The sequence below is a fragment of the Telopea speciosissima genome, chromosome 1, assembly GCF_018873765.1.
Source record: "Telopea speciosissima isolate NSW1024214 ecotype Mountain lineage chromosome 1, Tspe_v1, whole genome shotgun sequence".
NCBI lineage: Eukaryota > Viridiplantae > Streptophyta > Magnoliopsida > Proteales > Proteaceae > Telopea > Telopea speciosissima.
In genome coordinates this window covers 73,723,056-73,736,887 of record NC_057916.1, presented here as the reverse complement: position 1 = coordinate 73,736,887, position 13,832 = coordinate 73,723,056, and the positions used below count along the sequence as shown (strand labels likewise).

General features: G+C 40.7%; 1 protein-coding gene across 1 annotated transcript; it reads right to left on the bottom strand.

The window, feature by feature from the left end:
• Positions 1-7,500: 7,500 nt before the first annotated feature.
• On the bottom strand, positions 7,501-8,642 carry LOC122648004 (protein EXORDIUM-like 3). Its single transcript, XM_043841288.1, has one exon. It carries the CDS (start codon positions 8,615-8,617, stop codon positions 7,529-7,531), a length of 1,089 nt encoding a protein of 362 aa, XP_043697223.1. The 5' UTR covers positions 8,618-8,642; the 3' UTR covers positions 7,501-7,528.
• Between the last annotated feature and the right edge of the window lie 5,190 nt (positions 8,643-13,832).

The window sequence follows — 13,832 nt, the reverse complement described above, 5'->3', positions numbered from 1 at the left end:
GAGGAGAAGGCAAAATCATCTCCTCCAGTTCCCTAATGCCTCTAATAGGGGGGGGGCACCCAGGCAAAGTGTTTGGCAGGAGTAGGGTGGTCATTGCCCCCCTCTCCCCCCCCCCCCCCCACACCTTTGTTAGGAGCACTAAGGAACTGGGTCGGGCAGAGAACTAGAGGGGATAAAGATTTGGAGGAGAAGATCGGTCACTGAATCACTCCCTCTCGAGATCAAATCAACTAGGTTTGACTCTTAAGGCCAAACGAGATAGGGTCACTAGTGGGATAAGCACACTTTTCATCATTTCACTAATGGGATAAGCACACTCTCTATTTTTTATATGGAAGAAAGAATGTTAACCCGTGCTATGTATGGGCGTGCATCTACGTTCAACACAACCCGATGAGAAAAGATTGCCGCACCCCTAGATCACCGGTTAACATTCCTTTTCCCTTTTTTTTATTCCCCATTATCCCTCTCAAAAAGAATCTTTTTTTTTTTTTCTTCGTATTATGATCATATATGCTTATTCCCCTATTCTGGATTGGGATTTCAGGTTTGAAGATCTCTCGTTTGTTATCAGTTAAGGATTTTTTTTTGTTTTCCCTATTTATTCCTCGGTGGAACATGTCAGTTTCTATGGTTTTCAAAATTATAAATCTATCATCGTTTATTCAAACTAACCTCCAATTCACCCTTCAATTATAAATCTCACCCAAGTTTCTCATTTGGTAATGGGTTTAGCATTACCAACTCGGGTGGCATTTAGATAAATTTAGTTAATAAATTGAGAAAAAGAATGTTGTTTGGTTATGTGGTCCTATGCCCAGCTGCCCACACACAAGAGCACGCAAACCTTTCATCAAATCAAAATTCCTTTCCATGTTGATGTCCTTGTGCATACTCATTCCTCCTATGCTGGTGCAACACACAACCATGCATTGATCTCTTGCCCTAATATTATGGAGAAAAAACATTGTCAGGCTACATAGTGTACGCTAGCACCTTCCTGTGTCTATCTTTCTCCTCCTCTCTAATGAAATAATATATCTGTCTTCTAATGTGGGAGGAGAAAGACATAGGGAAACACTAGCGTACACGACACAACTGAACAGGGAACTCATTCCCTTATTATTAGGAAAAACGATCCTTGCTAGGCGCAAACAACCTGCACCAAGACACAAGACTTTGCGAAATGATTGCCCTGCCCCGCAGAAATAAAAAACTATCACCTCCATTGATGCCCTTGTGTTTTCTCATTAGCCCATGCGCTTGGGCTGGGGACCACATAGCCTGGAAAGCAATAGTTTTTTATTAATATTGTTAGTGTTGTTATTATGATTATTATTCATTAAATAATCCCAATCCATTCAAACAAAAAAATGAAACAATGGTGCACTTGTGAATCATGATTTATAATATTTTTACTCATAAAAAATAATTTTGGTTATATAAAAAAAATCCTTAGACATGTAAACATGCAAACAAGACATCCAAATTATACTTATAAAAATCAAAAGGACCGACATACCGGTCATAAAAATATAAAAGGGGGGTATATGAGAAAAGTTCCCAGTTGCTGCGGTTTGCAGGATTAATTAAGTGAACTTACATTTGTAATTTTTTTTTTTTTAAATACTAATAAAAGTGAAATGTCTGTGATGCGGGGGACTTAAGCGGTGAGAGTAGTGGGCAATGGAGGATCCAAATTGGTAGTGGAGTGGGCACTGGAGTCTGGAGTAGTGGAAACTAGAATGATGGTGGTTGAAAATAATAAATAATAATTGGGAGAATGTTCTTTATGCCGCAGTGCAGGGTGTGTCCAGGTACATAGGTCTGCCACTCAGGGGGTAGGATGATCATTGCGCCCACCCCCCTTGTGCCTGGACGTAGCTTGCGCTGCGGCACAGAGAACAACACCCCATAATAATTATAAGGGAGAAAGTTCTCTGTCCGGAGGTGTGGCCTACGCCAGTACTCCCATGAGTCTATCTCTCTCCTCATATGAAAAGACACCTTTGCCCCCTTATTTTGAGGAGGAGAAAAATAGACACATGGGAGTGCTGATGTAAGCCACACTCCTGCACTGAAAACTACTTCCCTAATTATAAATTTACGTAAGGGTCAACTTATCGTGGTTGTAAAATGCACACATACACACACAAACACACTCTCTCTCTCTCTCGCCCATATTCCCCAACTGCTGATTTTAGGGGCTTTGGGCCATTAAGCAATTTAGGGTTGTGCTCATTATGATAAGGGGACTGGATAGAGTTGAGAGCAACATTCCAACGTTCAATTAATTAACCCAATAAAACATTTCCCAACTTTTATTAACAATAGAGTATAAGGATTGTTATTGTATTTATTGATTGATCTTTATATTATTATTCGGATTGCTTTTCGAAAGAAAAAAAGTATTTTTCTTCCTATTACCAAACACTTCTCTCTCTCCTTATTTTTCTAGTTTTGAATTTCTTTCTAGGGTTTTCTTTCCCGTCACTATGCCTATTGAAGTATAGCATTTAAGGGCTAATGTTCTCTATGCCGCGGTGCAACGTGCGCCCAGACACATGGGCTGGGTATTGCTACCATTCAAGAGGGGTAGGGTGGTCATTTTGCCCACCCCCATGTATCTTTGCGCAGCCCGCAGAGAACATTTGATCAATATTTAATTATTTGCTGCATTATAGTACATGGGTTAGTTCATCTGATAAAAGACTAGACAAGAATCTAATTGGTACAATTTCAGCTTAAAATGTGTAGAAGTAATTAAGGTTACAAAAGATGATATTTTGTATTTTATATAAATCACCATTTGATGGCATTTTAGTAATTTATTAAAACTTCGAAGAATTTGAGCAATTTTCCTTGCACTAAAATTATATACTAAATTACTATCAGGTGGCAAATAGTGAAACATTATACTTCACTAGGCATAGTAACACCTAAAAAACCAATTTATAAATTTGTAACAGAATTTATAACACATGTTTTGTATACCCATTGAGATAAATTTTACAGAGTCCCTCATAGCTGATTCTTTCTTATTATCTCATAGCAACTTGATCTGAGTGCCTCGGAAGTCGGATGGATGATTCTAGTAATGGAGGCAATGATCTACCACTCAAGTGTCTGTCTCTGTTTCTCCTTCTCCTTACCTAGATCAGGTCCCACATGTTGGATGCCATCTGGGCGGCTCACACACGTTTTCGTACAAGAATGGGATCCCAGCTTGTTTTTATTTGGCAAATTTGCAGACACCCCGTCCCCTCACCTAGATCAGTGTTCATCCTTCCCTTTAAAATGTCTTGATTACCCCTCCACCACAATTTTTAGGGTTTCCATAACACCCTGTTCCAACAGCGAAACTATTCAAAGGAACCTTCCCCCCCCCCCCCCCAAATTTTGGCTCCCATTCTCGTACGCTAAGGGTGTCAAAATTAAATTGAACCGAACCGTTTAAAGCAAAATAGTGAAACCGTATAATAAATGGTTCAGTAATGTTTCAAAATTTGAGAGCGTTTAATTAAATTGTTTAAATCGAATCAGACTGTCTAACACTCCTACATATACATAAATGTGCCAAAATAAAACAAAAACCATTTACCAAAACAAATCAAACCGTTTAAAATCGAAATCATAATATGTTTAATAAATGGTTCAGTTTTGATTTCAAAATTAAGATCATTTAATTAAACCATTTAAATCAAATCGGACCATTTAACACCCTTATAGTACACTCAGAGTTGCACACATAGAATCCACTTAAGTGGGTCTCATATGATGGATTCCACATGAAGTAACTACTAGTTCTATTGTTTGGTGTCTTGCGGGTAGAGTGCAAGGTTCCACGGTGAAAGAGATTCCATCATTTTTTTCCATTAAATACAGACACTAAGGGCTCGTTTGGAACTGCACCCAATAGGGGGAAGGAGATTATGACCATGAATCTCTTCACCCGAATTTTTATCACCTACAGTTCCCCTGCCTGGTATGGTTCCTTAGTGCTTCTAATAAAAGGGACTGAATCCTACCCCGGGCAATGTGTTCGGTCAGGGGATGAAATGGTCAGTTCAACCCCCCTATGTAGGGGTGTCAACGGGCCGGTTCGGGCCGGTTTCAGTTCAGGCTTTTTGGCTTCGGTGTGACTTTTATAGAAATCGAAACCAAACCATTAAGAAATATTCGGTTTCGGTGCGGTTTCAATTTCGGTGCGGTTTGATTTCGTGTCGGTTTCGGTTTATGATAACGGGTTGATATCGGTTTGGATTCGTTTTGGTATCGGTTTTATATAACTAGTAAGGTCCTGTTAGTGCTAATTTTTCTTCTCTTTCTCTTTTAAGTACATAAAATATTTTAAATACAATGCGTCTTTGTATCCTATGTCCTATGGCCTATGGATACAATTGGTTGGGTAATCACTAACAAAGAATATGAGATAAAGTGAGAAACTATCACAACACATTTAAGGGGCAGTGGGGCATTAGGCATTTAGTGATTTACTCATTTATCGGGTTAGGTCGGTTCGATTTGGGTTCGGGCCTAACGGTTCAGACTACCGGTGCACCGTCGGGCTAGCCCAAACCAAACCAAACCGTTTGCCTTTATGGATCCACAAACCGAACCAAACCATTAAGAGTTCGGTCCGGTGTGGTCCGAGCTCGTTTGGGCTAGTTCGGGCCGGTTTCACCGGTTCGGATTGGGTATTGACACCCCTACCCCTATGAGAAGAACCACACAACCGTACCGGTTAGCGAACCTCAGGGGATAAAGGTCTCTCTTCACCCATGATTTTAAAGAAGTTTACCTTTTACATTTTTACTTTCTAATTTCTTTGTTCTATTGAAACGAAGGTCAAAAAACTGAGGGCGAATTTCACAGACACCCCATCTAAGTATTCAATATGTCACGGACTTACCAAACTTGGTCAAAATGGCAACCTTTCCCCTGAGGTTAAGCACAGTTAGCACCTTAAGTTGAAATATCCATTTTAACGTTTTAGTTATTTAAATGAAAACCTTTCATTATCTTCTTCCCTCTTCAAACCGTTGGAGTCCTGCAGAAACTCCATCTCCGGCAAGCTTCTCTAGGCCAAAAAGACAGCAAATTGAAGGAGCAACCACAACAAGAAACGGCAGACACAGCGGCGTTGAATGCAGCAAGGATGTTGGAGTCGTAACAACCATCAATCCAATAGACCTTGTAAGCGGCGAGGCGAGACTTAGGAGCCATCCCAGCAACGATGCCACTCGAGTAACCCAAAGTGGAGGCAGACCAACAATCAATTAAGTACAGTCACTGATACGTTGAAATCTCTAGTAAAAATCTCAAACTTAAGCTTCCAGCGAATAAAGAAAGAACAAATGCAAATCAAACCTGAACGACAACCCAAAACCTTCAATTTTTTAGAACTAAAAAAAAAACCTCAGGGGAGGAGAAATTTCATCACATTACCACAATCCACCAAACGTCAGCACCAAATGATGGAGAATTAAAATGAAAAAATCAACCCAAAATGATCAAAAGTAAAGTTTAGCAAGTAAATTACCTTGAATCTTGTAATGAGTCTTTCTTGTGGTAGGGTTGATAATCGAAATAGACTTCCCTGAAGATGATTTTTTCCACTCACCATCGGAGTAGTACTTGAAGACATCACCGTCTAAGATATTTAAAAACACTCCAGTCCCCATCATTCTCGATGGTTCAGAGAAGAAAACAGAAATTGATGTCGGAGAACCTAATGAAGTACCGGATGATTGGAGATTATCGGAGGGAAACTGAAGCGAACCACAGGAAGAAGCGAGTGGATCTCTGCTCTTTAAGAATCGGCTCTTCACTATGATTGAAGAAGGCCTTAACTCGAAAATCTCTGAAGCGAGTCCGTTTCAGCGACGGCAAGACGTTTCCATGATTCAACTTCCACTACAGAAAATTTACCGAAAAGGGCAGGTGAGGGGGGAATAAAAAATTTTGCAGATGGATTTGAGGGAAGACTCGTACCAAGAACTAAGGGGATCGCATGGTTTGGAGATGGTGGACCTGTTCAGGAATGACGGCGCATACGTCGGTGACGTCTTGGTGCCGCACCATCTTCGTCCCAAGCTCCGGCATGAGAAGCTTTCAAGTCGGAAGATTCCGGGGATTGGGAAACATTTGGAACAAATTTTTTTTTTTTACGGTGTGGATGCTCTTCCTTCTCACGCCTCAGAACATGAAAATCGGTCAATAATGGCATCTATTGCAGGTGGAGGAATTCTCTGTTCTTGCTTCTTCCACCTTAAGACCAGCCAAAACGATGAAGAAAATCTAGATTTGGGATATTAGGGATTTAACCTTAAGGGTATAATGTGAAGTTCACCTTGTGGTAAGGGTAAGGGTAATTTCGCCATTATAAAAAAATTAACGGCCATTTAACTGCAGAGTGGACTAAGTTGAAATAAAAACATAAAGTAAGGATAGTCTGTGATATTTTTCCAAAGATTGGTACGCCCGTGACATCTTGAATATTAGAGTGTCCGCGAAATTTGCCCAAAACCAGACCAAAAAAGAAAAAGGGAGAGAGGGAGAAGGAGTTGGGCTCACGTTCAAATACCACTCACAACCGTTCAGATGAAATCCACTGTGGGACAGAGGCAGGGACGGGGATGGGACAGAGGCAGGGACAGGGAAGGAGTTGGACACATGTGAACGTACAAGAACGACTCAGCCGTTCAGATGGAATCCACTTTGTGGGACCCACATATGGATTCTATCTGAACGACCATAAACCATTCTCGTACGTTCACATGATCCTAGCTCGGAGGGAGGTTGGGCCGCTGGGGTGAGGAGGACAAAGGCAATTCAACAGATCTTTATTCCCTCCAGTTCCCTTCCCGGCCCAGTTTCCTAATGCCTCTATAAAGGGGGCACACTGACCACCCTACCCCTGTCCGAACACCCTACCAGGTGGAGTCCACCCCCTTATTACAGGCACGGGAAACTGGGCCGGGACGGGAATGGAGGAGCTTCTAGAGTTCTGAAGATTTTAACGTTGAACTCCCACGAAAACTCCAAAAATACCTAACACTCAAGTCTCAAGTCTCAACTCAACAACCAAAATCCGACTTCCCATAAGAAAACAAACCAAACCAAAATAATAAAAAAAAAAAAAGGCGCGAAAAAAAAGCAACAAGTTTAAGCCTATACCCAAATATCCCCTCAATGTCTAAAACTGCTAAAGAAAAGAAACCAAATCCACTTTCTTTGTACAACAACAGCACTAGATGTTTATTACATTTTTCACACCTCTAACCCATTTCTTCCTTAACACCCCCCCCCCCCCCCACTGATCAACATCCCCTGTCGCACAATTCTCATAAACCCCAAATCTTCTTCTTCAACTCTTCTCTTCTTTTTTTTTCCTGTGTGGTAGTTTTTGAAATTTGAATCACTACCAGAGTACCACACTACCACAACAATTCCACCATTACTAAACTACAGTAGCAATAATAGTAGTAAGTAGTAATACCTACTGAACTGTCCTGACTTACTGCTATTACTGATCGAGTGCATTTGGGCCAGAGCAATAATTCAGAACTGGGTTCCACACCCACTGAACCAAAAACCTTCTCCTCACACCATTCATGTTGTATGTAGCTCCGTCTTCTCCCTCCAGCATCTGCCCTGTATAAGATCCTCCACCTCCAGTACCGTAAATCCCCTCACAAAGATCGGCGATCTCCGTCGGAAAAGTTGGGTCTTGCCCTGCATACCAAGCGTTCACCAAAGGGTTCGTCGATAGTTCCGCTATCTCATGGGCTATCACACTTATCATCCCGTCCACACCCACATCACTATTTGGTGATCTCACCGGCTTCAACCCCGGAATGTACGACGGCACCGCAAATGGGTACGCGCACACACCTGGGCATTGGGTGGCCGAGTTGCCCACCCAGGCGAAAGGCAACGTGTAGCCAACGATTGAAGGGAAAGTGAAGTAATGGAAACCACAAATCTGGCCGCAGAACTCTTGTACCTGAACATCGTCGGATGTGAAGAGCAGGTAGAGACCGCTCTTTGGGTTGATTGGTAAGGGTCTGGTTCTGGCGGTGATGGCGCTTTTGATGATAGATTGGAGGGAAAGACGAGTGAAAACCTTGCCGTGGGAGTAGAAACGGTCGTTCTTCTCTTCTCCGAGGCGGACATGGTGGCTGATGTTGGCTCCGGTCTGGTCGGTGTAGAGTTGGACCGTTTTCCACCACCCGGCTACGGAAGGGTGCTTGGAATGGGCGGCGGAGATGGAGTTGAGGAAGCCACGGATGATGCGTTTTTGGGATTTACGCCATCGGCCATACCAGATAGTGTGGACGGTGATGGTGTTGGTAAGGACAGGACCCATGTGGTACCTGAGGTGAACGAACTCGGAGGAGCCTTCGTACTTCTTGGAGCCACCGAACTCAACAAGGTCAGCCGTGGTGTTGGCTAAGGTGTTTGCTTGTTGATTTGGCCATGGACGCCACCCGGCGACCGGACTGGCATTAATGAAGAGGATAAGGAAGAGGAGAGAAGCGGCGGCGAAGGGGAGAAGAAGCGCCGACGATACCGGTGGCGCCGGCCACCGACTATGTACACAGCCCCGGCGCATGTTAGTTTGTTGGCTGAGTAGAAAAGTGTTCTTCCCCATTTCCTTATATATAGACAGACACACTCAGAGCAGAGGAGAGAGAGAAAGTGAAATTGGTGTTTGGGAAGAGAAAAAGTGTCGTTTTTTCCCCTAGAAATTAAGTTTTTAAAACTTAATTAAATGAATGAATGAATGTGAAATGGGCATTTGTTTGTTTTATTGTTTGGACATTGGGACACTGGGGACTGGGTGGGAGAAGCGCCATGCCAAAGATGCCATTGATTTCCGCGTTATTGGATGACAGGTAGATTTAAAGACAACAACTGTCATGTTAGGGGCCCACAGGTCACAGCTTTACCATCTTCAGCTTCATCCCGATGACCCTTTCTCCTTGGTGGCCTGTTCCCTCCTGAAAACGGAGGGGTATTTTTGGAATATTGAAATAAATAATTTCTATCAATGTGAAAATTTTAAGTAGTTAAGTTCAATCATAAATAAAGAACATGAAATAGAAGATAACGTTGAAAAAAGAATTAGAATAGAATAGATGAAATGGTGAGGTACATCTTAAGTATTGTATGATCGTGTCGTATTCTTTTAAAATCAAAGGAAAAATTTATAACACAATTATTTGATCAGCAATAGTGTATAGAATTGCATGTTGGGTAATGAAGAAACAACACAAAATAAACTTAGTATAACTAAAATAAAGATGTAGAGATGGCTGAGTAATAAAATTATAAAATAAATAATGAACAAAATATAGTTAATTTTTAGGGGTAACTTTGATGATGAGTGATTTAGACCATGCTCGATGTATTGAAAGTGAGGATAGCAAAGTACTTATAAAGGATGAGGACATTGAAGAGAAATGGAAATAGTACTTCTAAGGAAACCGTAATGAAGACTACACGACTGTTCAATTTTTATCCTCTCCTGTTACAACACGATGCTGTAACGCATCGTACGGCAACTGCACAGGCCATATGCACCATGTGGGGCCTGCTGTGCCACATGGCATGTGCAGCGCCGCACAATACGTTACAGTACCGTGCTATAACAGGAGACGATAACGATTCACAAGTGTTAGGGCTACAGAAAACGTCATTCTTAAGGATAGCTCTTCACGTAGATATATGTACGTAAAATTAGGATATGATGTCAGAGATAAAAGAAACGATGAGAAAGATGAAAGTAAGCAAAGCTCCAGGCCCGAACGAGATCCCAATTGAGGTGTAGAAGAACGTAGGACTTTATGGTTTGTCTTGATTAACCAAGTTGTTAACAAGATTATGACCACTAGGAAAATGCCGGATGAATGGAGGAGAAACTTTATGGTCCCAATTTATAAAAACAAAAGAGATATTCAGAATTGTAATAACTATAGAGGTATAATGTTAATGAGTCATGTGATGAAGTTATGGGAGAAGGTTATTGAAACTCACTTGAGAAAGGAGATTACTATTTCGACAAACCAATTCGGATTTATACCAAGAAAATCCTCAATGGAGGCAAGTTACTAATTGCGGAGACTCATGGAAAGATATAGAGAAGGAAAAAAAAGATTTTTATATAGAAAAAACCTACGACAAAGTCTCAAGAGAGCAAATCTAGAGTATTTTAGAGAAGAGAAAGGTGTTTTGTAAATATGTTGACATAATTAAAGATATGTTTGTTGATGTGGTAACCAGCGTTAGAACAACGGGGGCAAGGCAGTGAATTCCCAATCTCAATCTGGTTACACTAAGGATCAGCCTTAAGCCCATATTTGTTGGCACTTATCATGGATGACTTAACCAGAGACATACAAGATGAGGTCCCATGGTGTATGATCTTTGCCGGCAATATTGTTTTGGTAGATGAGACAAAAGCAGGGATTAACACCAAAGTGGAACTATAGAGAACAACATTGGAATCAAAATGTTTGAAGATAAGTAGAACTAAGACCGAATATATGGTGTGTAACTTTAGCAACTCTGGGACGAATAATAAGATGACGAATATCGATGAGGGAAATCCCGCAAAGTGATCCCTTTAGGTATCTGGGATCAATTGAAAACATCGAGGGCGACATAGATGACAATGTTTCCCAAAGGATTAAAATAGGGTAGCTTAAGTGGAGAAGTGCGACTGGAGTTCTGTATGATTGGCGTATCCTTTTAAAGCTTAAAGAAAATTTTTATAGGACTATTATTAGACCAACTATGATGTGTGGGGTGGAATGTTGAGCTGTGAAGAAGTACCATTTACATGAACTGGGTATTACAGAGATGAAGATGTGTGAGAAAACTAGAAAGGGTAGAATAAAAAATGACCATACTAGGGCTAAGTTGGGAGTAGTTCCTATACAAGATAAACTTAGAGAGAGTCGTTTGAGGTGGTATGGATATGTTCAATGAAGACCTTCAGTTGCCCCAATACAGAGGAGTGACCTAACCCTGATTGCGGGAACTAAAAGAACTGGGGGCAGACCTAAGATAACCATAGGAAAAATGGTGAAGAAAGACATGCTTAGCTTAGGCCTTGTCCCTAGTATGATCTCAAATAGAGTGGATTGGAGAACAAAGATCAATGTAATTGACCCTATTTAGTTGGACTATGATGATGTGATGTTGTTTTCTGTATTACACTTCATTTCGAGGCCTAGACTAGAATGTTGGACTGTTAGAAGCGGTATGTAGCTATTGTCGATGTCTTAAAGTTAGTGTCGAGTTTGTGTTCCCCCCCCCCCCCCTTTTACTTCTTTATTATTATTCTACCGTCTTTTCTAGGATCCATGTAGCCAATCCCACTAAGTTTCAATAAGGCTATGATGTTATTGTTGTAGGAGTAACTCCAATTTATGATAAGTTGTGTGAAAGTTAACTGAGGTGGCATGGAGATCTGTAACAAACATCTTTGAATGCTTCAGTACAAAGGGGTGATTTAATTCAAATTGAATGAGTTGAAAGAGTCAAGGGTAAACCTAAAATGTTTCAAGAAGTGAGGGAAGACATGCATAGCTTAGAACTTATAAAAAGTATGGTTGTGAGTTGTAGCCAACTCCATTTAGTTGGGATAAATCTTGGTTGGGTTCAATTGTATATCCTATTTGTTCAACCATTAAAACACCCAATCAATGGTTACAATTATCGTATCACACTTTCACGAGGTAAAACCATCATGTTTTTTTTTTCATGAGAATTATTGAAAAAAAATCATGGTTGGCAACAGAAAAAGCCCTATTTATATGGATAACGGATTATCTGCATGTACGTGCAAGTGAACGTACGTCTCAAAGTCAATCACATGTTTATTTTGTTTTCATAAATACCCCTCCTCCCCTTTAAATGACAAAAAATAAGATAGGTGGTTGCCTGCGCATATGTACGTGCACCTATATGTGTGTGCAGAGGAGCCAAACTCACTTATTTGGACTATGCAAATAAATATGAGGAATTGTATAACAAAAATCATCAAATTAGTAGCTTCTCTACTTCAATTACATTGCAAAAATTATCCCAACCAGGAAAAGTAAGGTCAGGATAAGCTCTATCATGAATGTTATGAATGTTATTAAACGTTTTTTTTTTTTTTTTTTTTTTGTTATTTAAATTTTTTTTTAATATATATATCCAAACGAAAATTGTGTTCTTCCCACTAATTGTATCCATTGAAAACTCCACAACCATGGTTCAAGTAAATGGAACCAATCTTCATGAATTCGAATTTTGATTCATCGGGAATGGATCGGAACCCTAGAAATCAAATATGAATCAGCCAATTTGAAGTGGCTGGAATAAGAATTGAATAAGAAATTCAGAATAGATCAATTCTGATCCAATACGGTTAGTATCAACAATCCAATTCCAGTTCTTTCAACCATGCCTACCAAAAAGCTTAGTTGTCAAAAGGGTTTCACGAGTACTTATTAGAGAAGTAGTTTTCTGTCCAAGAGTGTGGCATACGCCAGCACTCCATATATTTCTACTCCTCATATGAAAAAACATCCATACCCCCTTGTTTTGAGGAGGAGAAATACATATATGGGATTGTTGGCGTAGACCACATTCTTGGACACAGTTTTTTTTCCCTAATTATAATTATTAAAATGATGTCGACACTGATGCTGGTACAAATCCTCTCACACTCTCTCGTGCTACCAATATACAGGTAAATCCGCCATTCTTCGATCCTAAAAGTCGATTATCCTTTTGGGATTGGTGTGTAGTTTGTGTGATTACAAAGTATATGAGTAAATAAATTCCTCTCCCTTACTAAATTACCTTACTATCCTAAATTTCTTTCCCCCTTTTTGTATGCGAGTGAGGACGGAGGAGTAGGACTGGTGCGGACAGAAGCAGAGGAGTGAGTTACGGACATCGCCGGCCACCACCTTTGGGGAAAAGGGGTGAGTCTGACTCCTCTCTTGAAGTTGAAACACAAGTGGCACTCTTGACCTTTAGCAAGAAAGAGAGAGAGAGAGGGAATCACTCACAGGTTCACTGCTCACTGCCACCCTTTTCCAGAGTCCTGAGTCCTGATATAGTCCCGTTTCCAATTGAATCCTCCTGAGTCCTGAGTCCTGACTCCTTTCTATCCCTCAAACAGTCCCCAAACTCCAGTCCAATCGTGTTGGTTTATTTGACTCGGAATTACTACTCTATATTGAACGACCTATTAGTGTTGTTTCACCGAGTCCAATACGGCCAATCAACTCGGTCCGAGTGGAAGGTATAAGGGCTAAAATGTCTTGGAAGTTTTTATTTGGCCACGACTGATGCTCTCGTCCTTATCAAATGTGCTGTATCCTTCTATTATCACACTTATCAGACTTTCTTTGCCCTAAACTCTATAAAGGGTCGCTACCCATTGTGGCTGTGGGGCTGGGCTGTGGGATCTCTTTAGTTTCTTTAATTTTTCTTTCTGGCGCCTTAGAAGCAAAGCTTTGCCCATTGGGCTTAAGAAAGTGAAATGGATCAATTTTGAGTTGCCAACTCAGTCCCAGGTATGAGATAGAGATGAGATTCGCATGTATACCCATGGGTCCTACAAAGATGACATGTCTGCTGGCCCTTTGACACTTATTTTGTCCCTCACTGTCTCCAGTAGTCCAGTAGTGACAGTTTAAGATGACTAGACAAGACTAGACTGGACTGGACAGAACTGGACTGGAATATTCAAATCAATGGATGAATATTATTAACAGATACTACTAATAAATAGGTCTGCATAAACTGTGACATAAGCTTTTAAC

Excerpts from the sequence above, each read along its gene's own strand:
- LOC122648004 (XM_043841288.1), bottom strand. The coding sequence starts at position 8,617 with ATGCGCCGGGGCTGTGTACATAGTCGGTGGCCGGCGCCACCGGTATCG.